Source organism: Cricetulus griseus, chromosome 2 (genome assembly GCF_003668045.3).
Source record: "Cricetulus griseus strain 17A/GY chromosome 2, alternate assembly CriGri-PICRH-1.0, whole genome shotgun sequence".
In the NCBI taxonomy this organism is placed as follows: Eukaryota; Metazoa; Chordata; class Mammalia; order Rodentia; family Cricetidae; genus Cricetulus; species Cricetulus griseus.
In genome coordinates, this window is record NC_048595.1 from 377417469 (window position 1) to 377440319 (window position 22851).

Here is a 22851-nt window from a genome sequence, read left to right on the forward strand (position 1 = left end):
TGCTAGACCAAAGCTGCTTAGGAGCGATGCATGAGACAGCCATTATAGCAGGGTCACCCCTGACAAGAGCCGGAATTTGGCGGCGGGAACCTGTTGTGGCCCCACCCTTCCTGCACAGTGCTTGTGCTCTTACAGTGCTCAGGTTCGGAACCAATAGAAACTTGAAGTTTACATGACTCGCCACGCTTGGGCCAATCAGCTCGACGCGGGCTCCATCGGCGTCTCGCGTGATAACCGGGCAGCTTAGGCTTTGACCATAATAGCTTTGGCGAAGTGCTTCTCCCCGCCCTGTGAGCTAACACCGGAAGTTCGGTGTGGAGAGATCCCTCCGCGGCGACACGTGACTTCGTTTAGCCGTAAACCTGTAAAGCAGTGTACATTTCTCCTTTCCTGGGGCCTTCAGAATATCTCTCAACCTCACAGCTACTCCCCGAGCACAGTGGAGGGGGTAAGGGAGGGCCAGGACCTCAATGGGACGCGGCTGGGTGGGTCTGCGGCAGGGTCACGTGGTCACGGCGGGAGGATGCGCGGGGTGCTGCGTCTCTCGCTCAGCATATAAGAGGCGTGTGCAGGGCGTGTCGCAGCCATTTCTACTTGCTCCCCGGCAGATGAGTGTGTGTGCGCTGTTGTCCCTCTCCTCCCCTCCCGCAGGGTTTGCGGCCACCATGGCGTATTAGAGGCAGCAGTGCCTGCGGCAGCGTTGGCCTTTGCAGCGGCGGCAGCAGCACCAGGCTCTGCAGCGGCACCCCCCACCGGCTTAAGCCATGGCGTGAGTACTGGGCCGGTTGCGCAGGGCGTGTGCTTTGCTGGGGCAGGGCGCGGCCTGTGGCCGTGGCGCGTTGACCACCGTACGCCGCTTTACGAGCGGCCGGACGCGTCGGCCTTGTTTGCGTGGCTCCGAGACGCCGGCGCTCGCAGGCGGCGGGGTGGGGTGGGGAAGCGCTGCCTATAACGCTGCTGCTTCCTTTGGGTAGTCTGGCAGCTCAACCGCGGCCTCGCCCGGTTCCTGGTGACATCCTGTGAACGTGGCGCGGCCAAGATGGCGGCGGGGCATGGGTGTGAGTCACAGGGGCGGGGCACCACGGTCATGGCCGTATTAGGCGAGGACAAGCTGCTTCCTCTGGGTGGCTGGTGAAGCAAGGCTGAGCCTCCATCTTGTGCAACCTGAGCCGGCCGCCGGGGAGGCTCACACAATGGCCTTGGGCCCACGAGCTTCCCATTCACAGGCTTCTGGGATTTGGCCATCCTGCATTTTAGATAGGAAGATGATGGGACTTGCTTTTGGATTCTTACTCAGGTTTTTCACGGAATCCAGCAGCAGCGTTGCTGTAACGGACAAAGACAGCTTCGATTTAAGCACATTCCTCGATTCCAGCAAAGCCCTACAACATGACCGAGATGAGCTTCCTGAACAGCGAAGTGTTGGCTGGGGACTTGATGTCCCCCTTCGACCAGTCGGGTTTGGGGGCTGAAGAAAGCCTAGGGCTCTTAGATGACTACCTGGAGGTGGCCAAGCACTTCAAACCTCATGGGTTCTCCAGCGACAAGGCTAAGGCGGGCTCCTCCGAATGGCTGGCTGTGGATGGGTTGGTCAGTGCCTCAGACACCGGCAAGGGTGAGTGGGCCATTTGTTCCAGAATGGTCTTTTCATGTGGGTCTGGTGTTGTAATGGGTTTTAATATGTTTTTTTTTTTTTTTCCAGAGGATGCATTCTCCGGGACAGACTGGATGTTGGAGAAAATGGATCTTAAAGAGTTTGACTTTGATGCTCTGTTTCGAATGGATGACCTGGATACCATGCCAGATGAGCTTTTGGCCACGTTGGATGACACATGTGATCTTTTTGCCCCTCTAGTCCAAGAGACTAACAAGGAGCCCATGACAGTGAACCCAATTGGCCATCTCCCAGAAAGTGCAACAAAAATAGACCAGGTTGCCCCCTTTGCATTCTTGCAACCTTTTCCCTGTTCCCCAGGGGTCCTGTCTTCCACTCCAGATCATTCCTTCAGTTTAGAGTTAGGCAGTGAAGTTGATATCTCTGAAGGAGACAGGAAGCCTGACTCTGCTTATATTACTCTAATCCCCCAGTGTGTAAAGGATGAAGACACCCCCTCAGATAATGACAGTGGCATCTGTATGAGCCCTGAGTCCTACCTGGGCTCCCCCCAGCATAGCCCCTCCACCTCCAGGGGATCACCAAGCAGTCTGCCCTCTCCAGTTGTTACCCGTGGGTCACCAAGACCCAAACCTTATGACCCCCCTGGAGTTACTTTAACAGCTAAAGTGAAAATTGAAAAGTTGGATAAGAAGCTAAAAAAAATGGAGCAAAACAAGACAGCAGCCACTAGATACCGACAGAAGAAGCGGGCTGAACAGGAAGCCCTGACAGGCGAGTGTAGAGAGCTAGAAAAGAAGAATGAAGCTCTAAAAGAGAAGGCAGATTCTCTTGCCAAAGAGATCCAATATCTGAAAGATCTGATAGAAGAGGTCCGGAAGGCAAGGGGGAAGAAGAGAGCTCCCTAGTAGGGTAGTGCTTTGTGCTTGTATATATAGTCTTGTGATGAAGCTGTGTTTGCTGTAATAAATTATTTTGTAGTAAAGTACCAGTGCAGGTTTGCTGTGTTCTATTTTCTGCTGAGTGGCAGGTGCGTAGTTGAGTGGGTACTTCAATACAGGTCTGAGCTGTTTAGGTAATAAAAGCGGTGTGTATACTGTCAGCTAGTCGGACAAACTGGATTACTGAAGGGGAGCCGCCTGAACTCCATCTGTTAATAATTGGCTTTTTGCCAGACATCCGCCATGTAGGCACCTAGATAAGGCACTGTAGTACTTGAGCACATAAGCTAAGCTGATTAGATTTCTCCCCTGTTGATGGCAGAAAAAACAATTACCGATGAAGGGCTTGCCTGGGAAGCTGGGCTGTTTCCACCTGGGTTAACATTAACAGGCTGGGTGTGATTAAGCAATGGTTGGGCACTGTCTCTACAGGGTAGGAAATGTGCATACAAGGAAGAATTTACCCCAGATCTGAGTTTGAGGACAGTGAAAACTACACGTAGAAACAGTCTTGGGGGAGGGATTGGGAATTGGGGCAGAAAGCTGGAATGGGAAGCCATGACTCCTGCTCCAGGGTACTGGATCTGGGTTATGCTTCCTAAACTTGTAAAGTGGATTAAGGCCTTGGGGTTAAGAGTGATTTCCCTGACTATCCTTCCCGGTCCCTACAGATTCACCTGAGTGCTAGCTGTTGGAATGAATGTAGTCCTTTGAATCTGCTCTAGGATCTGGAATTCCTAAATATGGGTCTCCCAGCCTCACACTAAGGGATCCACCCACATATAGTCTTTGACTAAGAGCGGAGGAAGTTCTAGAAACACTGGTTTTGTTTTTACTTTGGGCGGTGACCTTGGAGTCCTTCCTCATATTTGTATTCCATAGCCATTATGTTAGGCTTTAAAGATCCAGTGTGGTCCCCCAGCCCATCTGAACAGCTGAACTCGAGATTTTTTTTCAGTGGTATGAACTCAGCCATGTTTATTTCTACTGATAAATTCTATACTGGGTGTTCTTTAAACATGTTACAAGTGTCCTAGTTATTTGATTTTCATTTACTTGGTATCTTGTTTTTGGATGAAGGAAGCAGGACTGTCTTGGCCAGTAAGGTTGTGGAGTAGGGTTTGGAGAGAGAAAAGCCCAAGAAGAGTAAGTCTGCAGTGAGACCCAAGTGCTGAGCACCTCCCCAGGTACTCTTGGCGATGGTGGATGGCAGGTAAATGCTCAAAAGTGACTTCAGAGACAGGCCAGCTTAGGTTGGGGAAATCTCCCCAGTGCAGACTGCTGGCTCTCCTGACGAGGCCTTTAAGAATGGGGAAACTTTGCCGGCCTGGTCTCCAGAGCGAGTGCTCCAAAGCTACACAGAGAAACCCTGTCTCGAAAAACCAAAAGAAAAAAAAAGAATGGGGAAACTTTATGAAAAGGGAGAGCACCCCGGCCCACCTATCCTGAACCTAGCTCTAGTTGGGTCTTGGGCTCAGCTTTCTCCAGCCCCCAAGTTAGACCACTCTAGCAGTCCTGTTGCACTCTATCCAGCAGTGTGGATGGCTCAGCCTACAGCAGGAACTACAGGAAGCATGAGGGATTGGGGTAGGGGACTGGCCCAAATGTTCTGGTAGCCTTTGCAGCTGTTTAGGATGCCTTAGTTGGGGGTAGCCTCCCTCTGCTAGGCTCCTTTGGCTTGAATGTAACAACTAGTATCCTCTTACTGGGCCACTGGTTGGTAGAGATTAGGATAATGGTCAGGACTCCATCCTTGGCAGCAGGTCAAGGCCTTATACCAGGAAAGGGATCTCTGCTGGCATCCTCTACATAATCGTGACCACAGGTGTGTGCTCCCTAGAAAGGGGATTTTAGAGCCCTTCATCACCCCTCTACAAGAGTCAAGTGGCTTATTTAAGATGGAGGAAATGAGTCCCCAAGGTCACCTGAATTTGCAAGCAGGAAGGAGGGGGGTGAAGGGTTTGAAAACCAGCACCCATGTCCCTTTGAACCGCCCACACAGGAACCAGAGCTCCCAATCACTAGCTTATAGTCACAGACCCTCCCTCCCTCCCGTTCAACCTCCTGGATGGATGGCCATGCTTCCCATCAGGCAGATGCCACATGAAGGTAGGATACACTCTTACTTGCTATAGGTAGTTTTGTGTCCCCAAGTAAAGATACAACACTGTTTAAAGGCAAAAGAGAGATGCCTGGGGTGGGGGCAGTGAACCCTGTTCTCTCATTGAGGACAAAGTTCAACCACTGTCTTGCAGGGGCTCATCAATACCCTTCTGCTACTAGAAGCTCTGGGATGTGCCGAGTCCAGGAGTCCCATGACCTAAGGAACCCCTGGGCTGAAAATGGAAAGGCAGGCTCAGGGGAGAAGATGGCTGTTTGAAGGCCATCAGTTTTCTCCTTAGGATTTCATCTAGCTCCATTGAAGGGTGTCCTGGTCTCTGTGACAGGTCATCTCTTCTCCACTGGAGAGAAGCCGTTTGTGCCATGCTTTCCATAGTGTGTTCATTCCATATAACCTTCCCTTTGCCACCTGTGTGGCACTGTTTCCTGTAAAGTTTGCCCTGAGATGGCACAACCCTTGCTTTCACTGCTGTCCTTGGCTGGGGGTACAGACTTAAATGTCAATGTTTGCTTAGGATGACTCCTGAAACCCTGACCTATGCCCCTATCCCATGTGTCATAAGCATCCAGCTGGCTTTTCCCTCTCTACTGGTGTCAGAGCAGACCCAAGCTACAAGAGGGCTGAGGCAGCTCCACTTCTGCACTCCCAGACCTTCTGTCCACTTCCTACGCAATGCTAGCAGCTAGGGGCCATGCCCAGAGAGGAGGGCATTGCTGGTGGAAGGCTTCCTATGACTCCTACTGGGCCTAAACTGGGGGACTTGTGACATGGAGCACCTGGATCCACATTGGGATGGGAGATACAAGTCACACCAACAGCGTGCATGCACACACATCACACATTTGCTCAAATCCACATTTACTTGAACCCAACAGCTGACATGCAGTTCTTGGAGGTACGGTCTGAGAGGGCGACGTATCTAGCCCTCTAGATACGTAAAGAGCCCCAGGGTCCTGTCCTGTTCAAAGCTCACAGGGCAGACTCTTCTGGCAGGGCATAGATGGCTCCAACCAAACCAGCACAAATCCACTTCAATTTGAGGGCAAATTTGCCCCAGGGCTTGCAGCTCTATTCCAGTGTCCCTGGGATGACAGCTCTAGAGCTTCCTGAGCCAGGTTATATTGCATTGCCACCTGCTGGTCACCCATGGCACAGAGACAGGCAGTCAAGGGAGGATAGAGCTTTTTGTCCCCACTATTCCTCAGGAAGCCTAGCTGCCAAAATATTCCCTCTGGAATTTCTGGAAGTCTTCTTCAGTGAACACAGTGCCTTCAGCCTTCTTTTTCTTCTTCTTTGTCTTGGTCACTACCCGGTCACAAGCTTTGCGGCCCTGGCTCTGCTGCAGAATCTGGAAAGGTTCTGGAGTAAGAGCAAAGGACTTCCATTTTTGGAAGCACAGGTGGACACCCTTCAGATCACATGGCTCAGGGCAGGGCTGGACCAACTCCACATTGTATTCAGGGCTGAGACAGATCCACACAGATCCTCAAAACAGCCTTGGCTATCATCCCAGGTCCCTTCCTATAGCTTGCACCCCCAGACAAACCTGCTGGGTCACAGACTCTGGCACGGTGCTTCTCACGCTGGTCATAAACTTCAGGTTTGCTTTGAGGTGGTCTTGACACTGTCGTTTCTGGTACTCAGCTGTGGGTGGCAGGCAGGGTATGTCATTTCAGACTCATCATACTATAGAAGCCTTCTGGGTCCCTGCCCCTGCCATAGGCCCCACTGTCTCTTTCCTAATTATTTTAATAGTCTGGGCTCTTTTCAGCCAAATCTACTTGGTTTGCTCAAAGTCCCTGCCTACAGAATGGCTTTCAGCTAGTCATATAACGCAATCAATCAACAACTATGTCTTAAGCCAGGCATGCTGGTATACATACACCTGTGATTCCAGCACTTAGGAGGCTGAGACAGAAAGACTGCTCCTAACTACATAGCAAGAACCAGATCAGACAGCATTATGTAGCAAGACTGTTAAAAAAACAACACACCAAAAGCCCATCACCACAAACGAATAAAAACAGGTATGTCCTGAGCACAACTATGCACCAAGCTCTAATTGTTATAGAAGCAGGACACACACAGAACCCCTGGTCTCATTTTTACAGGAAAAGGACTGAGAAGTATGATAATGAGAATTTTAGAGGGCTATCTATCCATTTTTTTTCCTTGGGGGTGGAGGGAATCCCATTCTGTAGACCAGGTTGGCCTCAAATTCAGAGATTCTCCTGCCTTGTTCTCCTGAATGCAGTCTAGTCAGGGTTATCAACCATACAAAGAAAAACTGAGCAGGAACAGAAAAAGGGAGTGCCAGAAGTGGAGGGTTGAAATTTAATAAAGTCCTAAGATGGCCTCACTGAAGACTGGAAAGTCAGAGTTGTCAAACATCTACAGCAGTGGTTCTCAACCTTCCTAATACTGCAACCCTTTAATACAATTCCTCATGTTGTGGTGACCCCAACCATAAATTATTTTATTTTAGTTGGTCTTTCGTAATTGTGATTTTGCTACTGTTATGAATTGCAATGTAAATATCTGTGTTTTCTGATGGTCTTAGGTGACCCCTGTAAAAGGGTCATTTGACCCCCAGGAATTTCAATCTACAGGTTGAGAACCAATCATCTAGAGAAAGGGCATCTGGGGACAGATGGAAAACAGTGTTAAAACCCTGAAGTGAAAGATGGGTGGGTCTCTCTCAGTTCAAGGCCAGTCTGGTCTACAAAGCAAGTTCTAGGATAGTCAAAGCTATTACACACACACCACACCCACAGAGAGAAGAGAAGAGAAAAAGAGAAGAGAAGAGGAGGGAGGGAGGGAGGGAGGGAGAGAGAGGGAGAGAGAGACAGACAGACAGACCAACCGACCCACCGGCCCAGGTCCTCTGCAAGAGCAAGTACTCTTAACCATTGAGTCAGTCTTCTTGCCCTGATGGACACTCCATCTTGACTCTTGTTCACAACACATTTACTCTGTTAGCCTTCTTTCTTCCAAATTCTCAAGCCTTTCTGGATAATGCTCCCCACCCCTCACCTGGCAGCTTGCTCAGCCTTAATTTGGCTTGTTACTTTGACTCTCCTTTGGAGCACCGTAGAGTCTTTTATATCACAAGCCTCACACACTTACCAAAAACTTACATGCTAGTTTGGGACTCTCTGATGCTTCTCTTCCCACTAAGGCTATATATAGTTCATAAGTACCTGGACCTTGCGTTTCATTCACCTTCACGGGCATGCTTGCCTTGAGCTCCCACGCAGCCAGGAATGACGACACTGAACTTCTGGTCCTCCTACCCCTACCTCCAAAGTGCTGGCATTACAGGTGTGTCACCACTCCAGGCTCTTTCACTTTCTCTCATTCTGTTAGCAGCTACATTGCAAAGACTCGCAGCTGAGAGTCCAGACTTGGGAGTTAGACTGCTGGGTTCGAAACCTGTCCCCCACCATTTCAACTATCTTCTTGCCTTTTTCTTGTTGAGTCTCGGGTAATGTTTGGAACCCTGCCTCGAAGGCGATGCTCCCTAACCCTGCGAAGCACTCGCAGACTCTTCCCCCACTCACCTAGCGCGGACTTAGGCACCTTTCCCTTCGCTGAGTTCCGTAGTTTCAGGGCCTGGGAGGCCTTTGCCCTCGCCCTCCGGGTCCGCTTCACCGGAGCTCCGCTCGTCTTGGCCTGGCCGGGGGCGGCACGAGAGGCTGTAGGGAAAGGCGGCGAAGGACCGAGTCGGAGGGTGTGCACCACCCCGTTTCCACCCTCCCAGTCACTTCCCTCGAGGCCTCCTGCACAGCGCGACGTCTCAAGGGTGGCGGTACTCACCCTCCGATGCGGCCAGAAGCTCCAGGCCGCGCCGCAGCAACGCCGCCGACATGCTGCCGAGCCCTGCCCACACGCCCAGCCTTACTTCCGCTCTGGTAGTGTTGTTTCTTCGGTGGAAAGCGGAGCCGGAACCTAAGGTTCCGCAGCGGGCGGAAGTACGCCCTTAGGGCTCCTCTAACTTGGGAGGAGCAGGAACTGGAGGCATGTACAAGGCGCTGAAGCCACATTAGTTGTCTAATTCCTTTTGTGAGCCAGGCTATGCCTTCTTTGACAGCTTCCGCTTCCAGCCTCACTGGTCAGTTTTGTCCAGGGCCCAAGTATTGAAAAGTCTCAGTTCCTAGAAAGGAAACTGTAAGGTTGGGGTGGCCATGAATTCACTGTGTAGCTGAGGATAACTTTGAAGTCCTGATCTTCCTCTCTTTGCCTTCCAAGAGCCGGAATTACAGACCTAAGCCACTCTGCCAGGCTTAGACCGTTTTTCATGAACTTCAAAGCAACACACAAATATTTTTATTTATTTTTATCTTTTTGGTTTTTCGAGACAGGGTTTCTCTGTGTAGCTTTGGAGCCTATCCTGGCACTCGTGCTGGAGACCAGGCTGGCCTCGAACTCACAGAGATCCGCCTGCCTCTGCCTCCCAAGTGCTGGGATTAAAGGCGTGCGCCACCAACGCCCCTTGCAACACACAAATCTTGTGCACCGTGAAACTCTAGCTGGTTTCCACTAAGCCAGTCACATTAAAGACATTTGCCAGAGAGGCGAGGTGTCACACACTTGTAACCTTTTAAAAAATGATTTATTTTTATTTTATGTTTATTGGTGTTTTGCCTGCATGTATGTCTGAGTGAAGGTGTAAGATCTTGGAGTGCTGGGAATTAAACCCGGGTCCTCTGGAAGAACAGCTAGTGCTCTTAACCACTGAGTCATCTCTTCAGGTCCCCCAAGTATTCATCTTAATACTTGGGAAACTTAACTGGGAGTATTGCTGAGAGTTCCAGGCCAACCTGGACTGCATACAAGACCCTGTCTCAAAAAAACTAAATAGATAAAGAAATAAAGACATTTGCAAATGACATGTTTTGAAAAATAGATTTACTGCAAAATGATGTTTCTGTTGTTAAGCAATGAGTTGGTTGTTGAATGAGTCAGTGAATACTGCTGGGCATAATGGTATAACATCTATAATACCAGCCCTTGGGAGGCTGGTCAGCTTGCATAGCTACATACCAAGCTCTAGGCCAGTCTGGGCTACTGACGAGCTAGGATGTATTAATAGCTTGGTGGTAGAATGCTTGAATTTAATCCCTAATATTGAAAAAAGTCACTTTTTAATAAAGCATACATCAGTAAATATTACACATGGATGTTCTTGGGTACTGAGCTTTTGTTTTTGTTTTTATTTTTTAAAAATGTGTATGGATGTTTTTGCCTGTGTGCAGGTATATTCACCATATGTGTCCCTGGTGCCGTGGAGGCCAGAAGTGAGCATCAGATCCCCTGGAAATGGAGTTACAGACTTCTGTGAGCCATAGTTTAGGTCCATTGGAAGAGCAGCCAGTGCTCTTAACCCCTGAGCCATCTCTCCTGCCCAGACTTTAAAGAATGAAAAGGGCTGCTTAAACAACAACAACAACAAAAAATTGAGCCGGGCGTTGGTGGTGCATGCCTTTAATCCCAGCACTTGGGAGGCAGAGGCAGGCGGATCTCTGCGAGTTCGAGACCAGCCTGGTCAACAAGAGCTAGTTCCAGGATAGCCTCCAAAGCCACAGAGAAACCCTGTCTCGAAAAACCAAAAAAAAAAAAAAAAAAAAAAAGAGAGACTCTCTAGTCTGGAAGTGTCTCTTCTTCACCGTTTCGGTTTGTTTTGTTGGTGATCAAAAGCAGGGCCTCTTGAGTTCCTGGCAGGCTTTCTACCTCCAAACCCAGAAGAGACTTCTTTTTGCAGCGGGGAGAAGTGCTGCCTGGTTTATTTCTCTCTTGGAGGCTCCTACCAGTACCTGGAATGTGGGAGCCATGTAGCACAAGCAAGTTGGTGAATGGGGAGTGAAAAGGGACATCTGAACTCACTGGGCCAAAATGTACTGAGGGTTTTGCATACCTGATGCTGTAGAATGTGGGCTACAAAAAAAAGCTGATTGTCCCTAGACAGTCCTCATCATCCAAACTCTACTAACTGATCCAGAAAGGACACACCCATTATAACAAACCCTAACAAGCGTCAAGTTCCTGTTGTGTTTCACATGCATTAATTCCATTCACTGCGGTAGGAACTGTCCCATTTTACTGATCTGGAGGATAGGCAATCAATTCATCATCCAGTGTGGCTGTCCACATTTCGACTATGTGACCATTAGGTGGCGCTAAAGGACAGGTTTCTTGGCCCGCATGCTCCACTGCTAGGATCTTAGTGTGGTTGGATGTGAGAGGTCCAGCACTCCTGGGCTGGCTCCCTGCCCTCTCTGTGGTGCAGCCAACCCAGCCGCAGCAAGGTGATTTTCTCTGGTCTTGTCTGGATGGGGAAGCTGAGGCAGAGCCAACAAGCTGGGCTGCCCAGGATAGAGGCTAGGTCTACTATCCAGAAAAGTGTGCAAGAGTGACTGGGTGTCCACTGCTGAGGGGACTGCAGAGGGCTGTGTGACCCTAGGCAAATCCATAGCAAAAAGCACCTTGGTTTCCTCATCTGTTAAACAGGGCATGGGAGCAGCTTCTTTATATGGTAGCCACCTATGATCAATGAAGCACCTCCAAGGAGAGCGGGTACTGCCTGGAACTGCTTGCGGGCAATATTGTAGGCATAGTCTGTGCTGGCATTCTTTATCCTCCCACTCTGGAATGAACAGATGGGCAGGGACACCCATAGGTGTTTGCGTCCTACCACACTTGTCCTGAGCCCTTAAAGGTTAGGTTCAGGGCGGCTGGAGAGACGGCTCGGTGGTTAAGAGCACCGGCTGCTCTTCCAGAGGTCCTGAGTTCAATTCCCAGCAACCACATGGTGGCTCACAACCATCTGTAGTGAGATCTGGTGCCCTCTTCTGGTGTGCAGATGTACATAATAAATAAATAAAATCTTTAAAAAACAAAAAAACAAAAAAACAAGTGACCTGAAACACAGTTGAAGACTATGAGTGTCCACACACATCTGTGCACACACACACACACACACACACACACACACACACACACACACACACTAGTGCATGCCTGTGCTGGCACACACTTGTTCCTGCTCACACATCCATGCAACCTGCTCACACTCACTCATGCTCTGGACTTGTAGCACTGGCCTCTAGACCTGGCTCTGTAGGAAATGCTTGTGACTTTCTAGAAAATTCCTCCCTCAGAGGAAAGTCAAGGCAAAGCTAATCCCCAATGGGCCAAAGGATTCAGCGATGGGGTTCTAAAGTAGCCAGGACTAGAAAATGGCTGATTATACTGTTTTCCTGAACCTAATCTTTTTTTTTTAATGTATTTATTTCTATTTTATGTACATTGGTGTTTTGCCATGGGTACCAGAAAAGATTGAGAGACAATCTTATGTAGACCAGGCTGACTTCAAACTGATGCATAGCTGAGCATGACCCTGAACTCCTGATCCCCTGACTCTACCTTCTGAGTGCTGGGATTACAGGCATAAGCCATTATGTCCCTAATTTGTTAAAAAAATTTTTTTTTTTGAGACAGTGTTTCTCTGTAGCTCTGACTGTTCTGGAACTTGCTGGACCAGGCTGACTTCAAACTTAGAGATCTGCTTGTCTCTGCCTCTTGAGTGCTGGGATTAAAGGGGTGTGTCACCCCTGCCTTTGTTTAGATTTTTTTTAAAGATTTTATTTTTTATGCATACAGTCTTCTGCCTGCATGCCAGCAGAGGGCACCAGATCTCATTCAAGGTGGTTATGAGCCACCATGTGGTTTCCGGGAATTGAACTCAGGACCTTTGGAAGAGCAGACAGTGCTCTTAACAGCTGAGCCATCTCTCCAGCCCCCTTTGTTTAGGTTTTTAAAATGTTATAATTATTGGGGCTGGGGAGATAGCTCAGTGGGCAGAGTGCTCATTGGGTGAGGACCCAAGTTTGTTTCTACAGCTCTCATCTAAAAAGCCAGGTGTTAGTATGCACACGTGTAAGGAGGATCACAGGGGCCTTCAGTGCCTGCCCAGTTCCAGGTTCAGTGAGAGGCCCTGCCTCAAGATAATAAACGGGATCAATAGAGCAGGACATCCAACATCTTCCTCTGACCTCTGCAAGGACATATGCCCCAGAATGCTCATATGTCCATGTTATGAGAGAGAGAGAGAGAGAGAGAGAGAGAGAGAGAGAGAGAGAGAGAGAGAGAGAGAGAGAGAACAGAGAACTGCTGGGCATGCTGGCTCACAACTGCAATCCTAGCACTTGGTAGGCTGAGGCAGGGAGATTCTCTTCAGACTGAGACTAGGTTGGGCAACAGAGTGAGTTCCAGGCTAGCCTGGACTACAGAGTGAGACTTGCTCCCACCCCAATAAAACAAATGGCTTATTAAAGCATATTAATTGAACTGTGCGTGGAGTTCATAGTACATCTCTCCACACACACACATCTCATGTTTTTGAGGACCAGGGCATGGCAGCCACTCTGCTCAGACATCTTTCCATGTCTGTGTTTTCACTTCCTCCTCCTGACTCTATCCTTTCCTATCTTTGCACACTGTCCCTGATTCTATCTTTTTATGTCTATGACTTTCCCCCTTGAGGTCTCTGCTTGCCATCCTCAACCCTCTGACTCTGTCTCTTGGGATCTCTGTTGTTTCTGACTTTGTGTCTCTGACTCTGTCTTTCGGGTCTCCCTCTTCCATTTCTCTCTTTCCCTTTCTGACTCCAAATTCTCCTCTGCCAGTCCCTCAGCCCCTGGCCTCTCTCCACTTTGAAATTGAAAACCAAATAGAATTTCCAGTTGCCTTTTCCACAGGCTGCAAATACCCTGGTCTCCTGTTTCCTCCTTGTCACGTCCATGGCCAGCCTCCTGACCCTCTCGCAGATCCTGACCTGGCTTGTTGATGCTACGAGGCCACCGACTAGATGGAGACTTGTGTGCAACTAAGCACTGCTGGGAGCCCGGGCCCTGCCTGCCTCTGAGACCCTCCACTCTTCATCTGGGACTTTCCTCCTTGGAAGATATTCCACAGCCCATGCTGTCACAGCCATCATGCTTCCTCAGAGATTTGAGAACCCTGTGGTCGGGGACCAGAGTGATGGGAGACTGGGTTTCTAGGGTGTGGGGTTACCATAGGGATTCAGCTCACACACCATGTGCTCACAAACAAGCCACCTTTTTCTCTGGCCTCCTCTGAGAACTGACTTTTGAGCAATGTCCTCACCTTCTCTGGGGCTGCTCTTACCATCTGCTCTTACCATCTCAGGCAGGACAGAGGAGGGAGGAGGAGTTAGATACACATCTTGGGTTTTCTGGAGACTGAGCCCACCTCTCCCCAGTTTTGTCTTGTAATAGTCTCCTTAAACCCAGGCCGTTGGTGGAGCCTAATCTCTGTTCCCACAGGGCATCCATCTTCACACTCTGTTAGGATCGCTGTTACAGGGATGGGAGATGGCTCAGCAGTTAAGAGCACCTCCTGCTCTTCTAGAGGACCTGAGTTCAGTTCCCAGCATCCACATCAGGCTTTTCACAACTGTCTCTAATACCAGCTTTAAGAGAGAGAGCTCACAACTGTTAACACCAGCTTTAGGGGATCTGATCCCCTTCTGATACCTTTTCAGTCTTTATGGGCCTCAAATTCCCATGAATATATACATGGATACTCACTGAAACAAATTAAAAACTCTGTTGCATGCGCAGCAAGTGAAGGGCTGCACATGTCTCAGGGCTGGCCTGGTTCAGGTGGCACTCACCACCTGCAGTAGGACCCTAGGTCAGCCACCCCAGTCAAGGTCTGGGCTGGGCAGGGTGATACATGTGGCCACTACTGCTGCTCCCTCCTCCTCCCTTCCTCTCTCCTCGTCTTGTTTTGTTTTTCTGAGGCAGAGTCTCACTATATAGCTTAGATTAGTCTCCAACTCATGGCGATCCTCTTGCCTCAGCCCCCTGAGTTCTGGAATTACAGGTGTACATACACCACCATACCCAGCTCCAGCTCCATGACTTCTTTTCAATATCTTTCGATTTTGGGGGAGGCTAGAAGATGCTTCTGGAACTTTTTTTTTTTTTTTTTTTGAGATCTGGGATTGGACAGTGACCCAGGTAGGGTCGAAGGTGGGCCTCTGAAAGCCAGGCTCTGCCACCAGGTTGCTTTGTGACTTCAGTAGCTGTGTTTTCTTCCTGGGTCTTAGTGGCCCTGGGGGAAAATGGGCAGGTTCCTACTCCTGCTAGACTCCATGGCTCGTGAGAGGTCATGGAACACTCAGATGCTGTAGGCAGAGTGGGTGGAGTTTGGAATCTGACATGTGATCTCACCGTGGGGTCCTGGGTCAGTCTGTCCTCTGCTATGTGCCTCAGTGCTCCCATCTGAGCAGTGAGGATGTCCTGCCTCCTCCCCCCAGCCCAGGTAGGGTACAAGTGTTCTGTGGGTGTCACTAAAGGTTTGGAGAGGGTCAAGTTGGGAATGGGTTGATTCTGGTCCTCGGTGGATTCTGGGTGGGGGAGTCTGGATTCCACAGGGGGTGTGTGGGGAGTACCCAGGCTCTTCCAGCCTCAGCCTTTCCTTCTAATTACGTCTCTATTAAAATGCAAATATCCTACAATGCTGGGAATGGAGGCCTTGTTGTCATAGCAACTAGGGGAGAGGAGACTGGTCTCCATCTTCCATCTTCACACCCTTTTAGAACAAACTGGGCCTGCCTGGAAGTACCTCTTTCCCCTGCTCATCACCCAAGGCTTAGGGGCTTTTGTCCTAAGGTAGATATCCAGGGACATGGACACGGGCAGCCCTGCACAAACCACCTCCCTTTCTTTGCCTCACTTTCCCCATTGTGACTTAGGAATAACTAGACCTGTCTTGCAGAGTTGTTTTGAATTCTGACTCCATGCTGAGCCATCATGGAGATGGTCTGCCTTTAGATGCCCTTCCAGGCACCCAGGAAGCTGTGGTCCATCCCAGGACCCCAAAATGAGTGACCATCAATGCCTTCTTCAGGCCAAAACCCTATTCACACTCATCCTGTAGCCATTTAACTTGACAATATTTCTCCCTTGCAAAGGGGGGCATAGATATAAAAAAGGGGTGGAGTCATCCGCTATAGATCTAAAAACCAAGGAAGAGTAAAGAGAAGGACATTTAGGAAGGGAAGAGAGCTAATAAAAGCAGCAGAAAGGGGCGAGAAGCCCCCCAACCCCTGCTATTATGAGGCTCAGCTAGGAAGTGTTATCCACTGTCACAACTGTAACTTATTACTTAATTGTATAGCACCTCTGTTTCTCAGCCCGAAATGCATTCCCTTCAACTTCCCAGTGCCTCCAGCTCATTCCTGGTCCTTAAATGATTTCTGGCCTTTTATTTTAACTTTTAAAGAAATCCTCTTTAGAAATAGCTGAGCATATGTATTATAAACTAGCAATTATGGGAGAGAGAGAGAGAGAGAGAGAGAGAGAGAGAGAGAGAGAGAGAGAGAGAGATTGAGAGGTATGCTCTGTGCAGACCTTGTGTACCAACCCCCCCTTCTCACCTGTGTTCCACTCTGCCTGCTCCATTAGGAGAGCAGCACCGCAGGACCCCTGCATATCTTGTTCTTCACCAAATACTGTCTGGTCAATGCCCTACTGTGTGTCCATCATCATTGTTGATTGAATTTAGCTTATGAAAAATGTGTTGAATACCTACTATGTCCCAGAAACTGTTTGAAATGCAGACTGAGAAGACAAGGTGACAGTGTGGACAAAGATAGCAACTTCCAGGGAGGAACTGGGGTGTAGACTCAAGGGCAGATGGGCAGGAGGAACAGGCTGGGAAATGGGAGTGTGCCTTAGCTGTGTGGCTGTGATTTGTTATGGGAGATGACCTTAATACAGCTGTTCTCCTTCAGCTAGGATGCTGTCAGCCCTCAGAGCTGTTTTTGAGAGGTGTCTGGTCTGAATCTGGGCATATTGGTAGCCTCAGTCCAGGAGGGAGCTTTGAGGTGGTCACTCTCCTGGGGCCTGGGACTGGATGTCAGAAGGACCTGGCCAGAGGACTCTGAATACCTTCATCTAACCCCTCTTCTGGAAAATGGGTCCCAAGAGGCTGTGGAGTCCATGGACTCTAGGGTTGCATGGTTTCCAGGTCAGTTCAGACCTCTCACTAACCCCTAATGATGTGTCCCCATAGGCTCCTGGACATATCTTCTGTGTCCCTACAATAGGACTAGTGTGCAATCCATGCCTGCCTCCTCTCCTCCATCCCACCTAAGTCAGAAATGGGCTGTTCTTCATACTCCCTGCTGCCTCCCACCCCTCAGCTGTGCTGTCAGGCCTGTCTGTCTAACCTCTTGTGTTATTTTCAGACCCTCCCCTACCCCTTCGATATATATATATATATATATATATTATATATATATATATATAGTGTTCCATCTGCATGTTGCCTGCAGGCCAGAAGAGGGCACCAGATCTCATTACAGATGGCTGTGAGCCACCATGTGGTTTCTGGGAATTGAACTCAGGATCCCTGGAAGAACAGTCAGTGCTCTTAACCTCTGAGCCATCTCTCCAACCCAATATATATATTGAGACAGATAGCCCTGTCTATCCTGGAACTTGCTCTGCAAATCAGGCTGACCTCAAACTCAGAGATCCTCCTGCCTCTAACCTCCTGAGTGTTGGGAGACCCATCTGGATCCTAGGAGCCTACAGGAACCTTCTGCCTGTCCAGTTGATGGCCCTCTGCTATCCTCTCTCCTGCCCTGGGTGACGCCCAACGAGCCTGAGACTCCATAGCCTGACAGGACTCACTGGTCCTGAGACAAGCAGAATGTTACTTGGCTTTGGTTCCAAGAGTGTTTTCTGCTCTACCCCTCTCCTCTCTTACTCTCTGACAAGTGGCCTCTTCTACTGTCATGGGTCTGGCTGCTGGCTCCATTCCTCTTCCCTGGATATGGAGGTGGCTGCAAGGATTAAATGAGTAGACTCTCATGAAGGGAGCTCTTTGGTCTTCTGTGCTGTTGGAGTCAGCTTCTTGTTACTATAACAAATACTTGAGATGTTCAACTTAAGAAGAAGAAAGGTTTCATTTACCTCATAGTTTAGAGGCTTTCATCCATGACCAGGTGCCCTGCGGTGACAGTACATCATAGCAGGAGTGTGAAGTGGAGCAAAGCCATGGCTGGGTGAGAGAGACAGACAGAGAGGGGGTAATAGTCAAGCTGGTGCCACAGACCCCTTCAAATAGATGACTTCCTACTAGATTCCATCTCCTAAAGACCTGTCACCTCTCAAAAGTGCCACACTGGGGACAGTCTTTAGGGGAACATTCCTAACCCAAACTCTGGCTGTTCCCATGCATCTGTGTCTTCCTCTGATATCTTCACCCTCATTGGATTCTGGGATACTGTGTCTGGACATCTGGGCGATATGGAGATGGAATACTGGACCTGTTCCATGCAGAGGAGAGGCTAAGGCATGAGAGTCACACTGGGTGTGAGTATAAGCTCAGCTACATTTGTGTCCCTGAGGGGTGACTTGCTTCCCAAGCCAGGTCGTCTCCTCCTCCTTCTTGGCTTTTTTCTTTCTTTCTTTTTATCAAATGATTTATTTATTTTTTCTCTGTGTGCATTGGTGTTTTGCCTGTGTATATGTCTGTGTGAGGTGTTGGGTTCCCTGGAATTGGAGTTACAGACAGTTGTGAGCTGCCATGTTGGTGTTGGGAATTGAAAACGGGTCCTCTGAAGGAACAGCCAGTGCTCTTACCCACTGAGACATCTCTCCAGCACACACCTCTTTTTTCAAGTCAGGTTTCTCTGTGTAGTCCTGACTCTCCTGGAACTCCCTCTGTAGACCAGGCTGGCCTCAAATTCAGAGATCTATATGCTTCTGCCTCCCAAGTGCTGGGATTAAAGACTTGTGCTACCATGCCTGGTCCAGATTCCCTTTTTTAGAAATGGGTTGTTCTCATCCCTTTGCAGGGTTCTGGGGACTTATTGTTTCTGGTTGGGGGACCTTTCAGCAAGTGACTTGCCTTGTTGGGCTTTTGGCCCCTCATCTGCAAGGTGGGCAGGGAGAAGTAGCATCCACCTTGTAGGGTGTATGAGGATGACATGAGCTCATATGTGAAAAGTGCTTAGAAAAGCCCTAGAACATTCTAGAAGCCCAGACATTACCTAGTACCATCAAAATCATCAGCACCCTCATCATTGCATTTTTGTTATGTGAAATTTGCATATATGTAAACCCTCCTAGAAGGTTCATTGACCTGTTGGTGCTGGCCCTTTGACTAGACATGTCCTGGATTCCTTGCCGCAGAAACCATGGTTGTCAGAAGCTTCCACTGAGGCTTCCAGCCAAGAGGAGAATTTGGAAGATCTAGGTCTGCCTCTTTCCTCTCCTCTGAGCCTTAGATCCTCGTTTGTAAAAGGAGATGGTAAGGGCTGGGGTATGGTTCAGTTGGTAGAGCACTTGTCTAGCATCCAGGAAGTTCTGGGTCAGATCCTTGTGCCACATAGCCTGGGTGTGATGGTACACATGTGTAATCTCAGCACTGTGGAGGTGGAGGCATGAAGATTAAAATTTCAAGGTTATTCTTGGGCACAGAGTTCAAGGCCAGTTTGGGCTTCATGAGGCCCTATTTCAAAAAATGAAACAAAGCTGGGCATGGTGGTGCAAATCTTTAATCCCAGTACTCAATAAGCAGAGGCAGGTAGATCTGTCAGTTCAAGGTCAGCCTGGTCTACAAAGTGAGTTCAGGACAGATAGAACTGTTACATAGAGAAACCCTGTCTTGAGAAACAAACAAAACAAAACAACTCCCACTCCAAGCAACCATCCAACCAATCAACCAAAAACAAACAAACAAACAAACAAAAACAAGTAAAGCCCGGCAGTCGTGGCTCATGCCTTTAATCCCAGCAGGTAGATCTGTGAGTTCAAGGCCAACCTGGTCTACAAAGTGAGTTCCAGGACAGGCTCCAAAGCTACACAGAGAAAACTCTGTCTGGAAAAAACAAAACAAAAACAAACAAACAAACAAACAAGTAAATAAAAAGTAGGTGGTAGTAGGTTGAAGAAAATACCCAATAAATGACAGTGGGAATGCTGCTGACACCTGGCAAAACAGGTCAGAGACAGTCCCTGCAGATGCTGTGCTTTTCAAAACAGCTGGCAAGGGGTGGGGGTGGGGAGAGTTTGCTTTCCTTGTGGCCCCTCACTCTCTGCAACCGGACTCCCTGGCTCTCTCTAGCACCTTGCAGGGCAGGCAGGGGATACACAGAGGAAGAGATCAATACCCTTCCCCACCCTTCCCCTCAAACAGAGGAAGAAATCCTCCCTCCCTCTCGGGAACTATTGAGCGACTCCTCAGACTGCAGCTTGCAGCTCCTTGGAGACCCAGATGAATTAAAGATGTAATTAAATTAGGAATCGTTCATTATTTGGAGGCTAGGATCCTCTGTCAGGTGGGGTGGTGGAAGAAAAAAGATGGAACCATTTTCCTGCTGTGTCCAAAGGTTCTCTCCTGGGTGTGTGGGTTGGTCAGAACTGGCCCAAGGACCTGGGAATGAATGTTGCACACCCCTTTCTTCTGCCTCTGTCTCTTCTTCCTCTTCCTTCTCCTTTTCATTCTTCAAAAGATCTCCCTGCACTCATGGGGAGCCTTAGGGTGCCTACTAGGTCTTACTCACTCTACAGACAACCTTGTACCAGGCTCTCCTTTGCTTAGTCTCAGTGTTCTCATCTGCAAAATGGGGGAAAGCCTGTTGTATTTTTCTTTCTTTTTCTTTTTTCCAGAGACAGGGTTTCTCTGTAGCTTTGGAGCCTGTCCTGGAACTTGCTCTGTAGACCAGTCTTGGCCTCAAACTCATGGAGATCTGCCTGTCTCTTCTGGGATTAAAGGAGTGTACCACCACCACCCGGCTTGTATTTTTGTTAAGGTGGCTTAAAGCAATACATTCTGGCCTATGAATATAGTGTGCTTAGTTGGCAGGATGCTTGCTTAGTGTGTATGAAGCCCTGTATTAGATCACCAGCACCACACAGGCAGGTATAGTGGCACATATCTATAATATAGAGGCAGGAAGATCAGAAACCTAACACCATCTTTGGCTCCACAGAGCGTTCCAGGCTAGCTTAGGCTACATAAGACACTGTCTCAAAAAAAAAAGTCCTAAGTTTCTAGCTAATACACAGAGTTCCCTCAGGTCCACCTGCAATACCTTTCTTACTTGGGAACCTGCTGGGTACACTCAGTTAGCCCTGGAAAGGAAAACAATGGAAGAAGCCAGGTCATCCTGGTGCCAACTGTGGGGGCTCTGAGGTGACCTTGGCCTTTCATCTTTCCAGCAGCTGGGCCTTGAAGAAGAAAGGGACAAGGAAGATGCCTATGCTGTGGGGAATGACATGTGCAGAGGCCTGGAGGCAGGAGCCAAGCTAGGGACAGGAGAGTAACTGAGCCACTGGGGGGCAGGTGTGGGTCGGGGAGCGAGGCCCAGGGTGCAACTTGTGATGGAGAGGGAGGGGCTAACACTTCTCTACTTCCCAGAGAAAAATAAAATTTTCGAACCTGTCAGCTATGCGATGGAGCTGTCAAGAGTACATGAAACAACAGTGCACCTGGGAAACGGAAGTCACGGTTCTGTTTGTTCTGTGTCAGTGTGAAAACTCACAACCTTTTCATCGAGAAGGGTAACAAGAACACAGGTATTAGAAGCACTCTGTTCAACTCTGAGGCTGAGGTTGTTACTTCAAGCCTGCCCAACCCTGCCTTCCAGCCTCCATCCATTTGTGCGAGTCAACAGTTTCGTGGAGCTGGGCACACAGACTGTCATCTGGCTCAGCTTGCCCCATCTGTCAGTTCTCTCCTTGAAAGTCTATGGCTTCCTTACACTTCCTGTCCTTTGTCACTTCTTTGCTTTCCTGTGGCTACAGTCTCCTCCCTCAGTCCAAGACTGCAGATATGACCGCCATCTAGGGCTGGAAGAGCAATGCAGGGTCAGCACCACGGACAGCGACACACATGCATCCTTCCTGGTCTGAGGCAGAGGTCCTTGAAAATTCACCCTGGAAATCAGGGTGCAGGGAACTACATCTGGGTCTGATAACTCTGGGGGAGCTACCTGGGAGCCCAAGGTGGGCATTTTAAATGGAATTGTCTGTTTTCAAAATCCCTGATAACTGACCTCCAACTCCAATTGATTCCTTGTGCCTGCTTGTGCAGCCTCCCCCTGCCTGCTCTTGGGGACACAGTAACTTTCCCAGGCCCTTGCCCCTTCTCCTGCAGAAAGATTCTGGTCTGGCAGCCTTGAAAACTTTGGCGTGGAACATCTACTTCATGCTGAATGGCCTTGGGCAAGCACTGCATCCTCCCACCCAACCTTCTGACTTTAGAAAGAGGCCGTTTGCACCATGTTTATTTCTGAGTGTGAAGCCAAACCCCATGGTCAGCTCCTACCAGCTGATGCCCTGGAGGGGAGAGCTGTGTGAGGGCTGATGTGGTTAGTGGCCTCAGGAGGCAGGGGCTGTGTGTGTGTGTGTGTGTGTGTGTGTGTGTGTGTGTGTGTGTGTGTGTGTTGGAGGGAGGGGGTGAGGGCAGGGAGGAGAACACAAGGAACTGCTGGACCAGAACAGAAGAACCCCTCAGCCTGTATATTTAGCTCGTGAAGGTATATAAACAGAAAACTGGAGCCGGCTCAGCGCTCCCCCCAAGTGTGAGTCATCCTTGCTCTGCAGCTAAAGTTAGGCTCCAATCACAGAGCCCTCCTGCTCCCTCCTCTTCCTCCTCCCGGCTGCCTCCTATCGCCTTATCTTTCCCTCTCTCCTCTCCCATCCTTCTACCATAATCTCTCCTCTCTGTTCTGCTGAACTTGCTTGTTCCCCACCAGTCAAGCCCCAACCCTCCCCACCCTTTCCTCAGTTTTCCCACCATTCTTCTCTCTGCCTCCCTTTCCCTCTGCTTCTCACTGTGGATAATTCTCCCTTCGTGAGTGCAGCTTGGGGGAGGTTACATTTGCACTTGTGTCTTTGTGAGTGTGGGCTTAATAATAACACGCATGTGTCTGTGTGTACTTGAGAGGCATGTGAATGTGTGTGAATCTGTGTCTCACAAGAGTGCATTTAATTGTAACATATTTGTTTGGGTATACACGTGACAGTTTGTGTGAACTTGTGTTTCTCTCTCTCTCTCTCTCTCTCTCTCTCTCTCTCTGTGTGTGTGTGTGTGTGTGTGTGTGTACACGCGTGCGTGCACGTGTGCGT

At 49.2% G+C, this 22851-nt stretch overlaps 2 protein-coding genes across 3 annotated transcripts; one reads left to right on the plus strand and one right to left on the minus strand.

The window, feature by feature from the left end:
• Positions 1-1389: 1389 nt before the first annotated feature.
• On the plus strand, positions 1390-2522 carry Atf4 (activating transcription factor 4). Its single transcript, NM_001246812.1, is given in 2 exon segments — positions 1390-1615; positions 1703-2522. Coding segments are annotated over 2 exon segments (1046 nt in total).
• A 2995-nt stretch (positions 2523-5517) lies between these two features.
• Rps19bp1 (ribosomal protein S19 binding protein 1) lies at positions 5518-8609 on the minus strand. Of its 2 annotated transcripts, none has more exons than XM_027404043.2 (4): positions 8495-8609; positions 8239-8373; positions 6225-6322; positions 5518-6026 (listed from the first exon to the last, which is right to left on the minus strand). In XM_027404043.2, the coding sequence occupies exons 1-4, from the start codon at positions 8544-8546 to the stop codon at positions 5889-5891; spliced, it is 423 nt and encodes a 140-aa protein (XP_027259844.1). In that variant the 5' UTR covers positions 8547-8609; the 3' UTR covers positions 5518-5888. The 2 variants fall into 2 exon arrangements, with proteins under 2 accessions (XP_027259844.1, XP_027259845.1); XM_027404044.2 differs by having other exon boundaries at positions 5955-6037.
• Positions 8610-22851: the final 14242 nt, after the last annotated feature.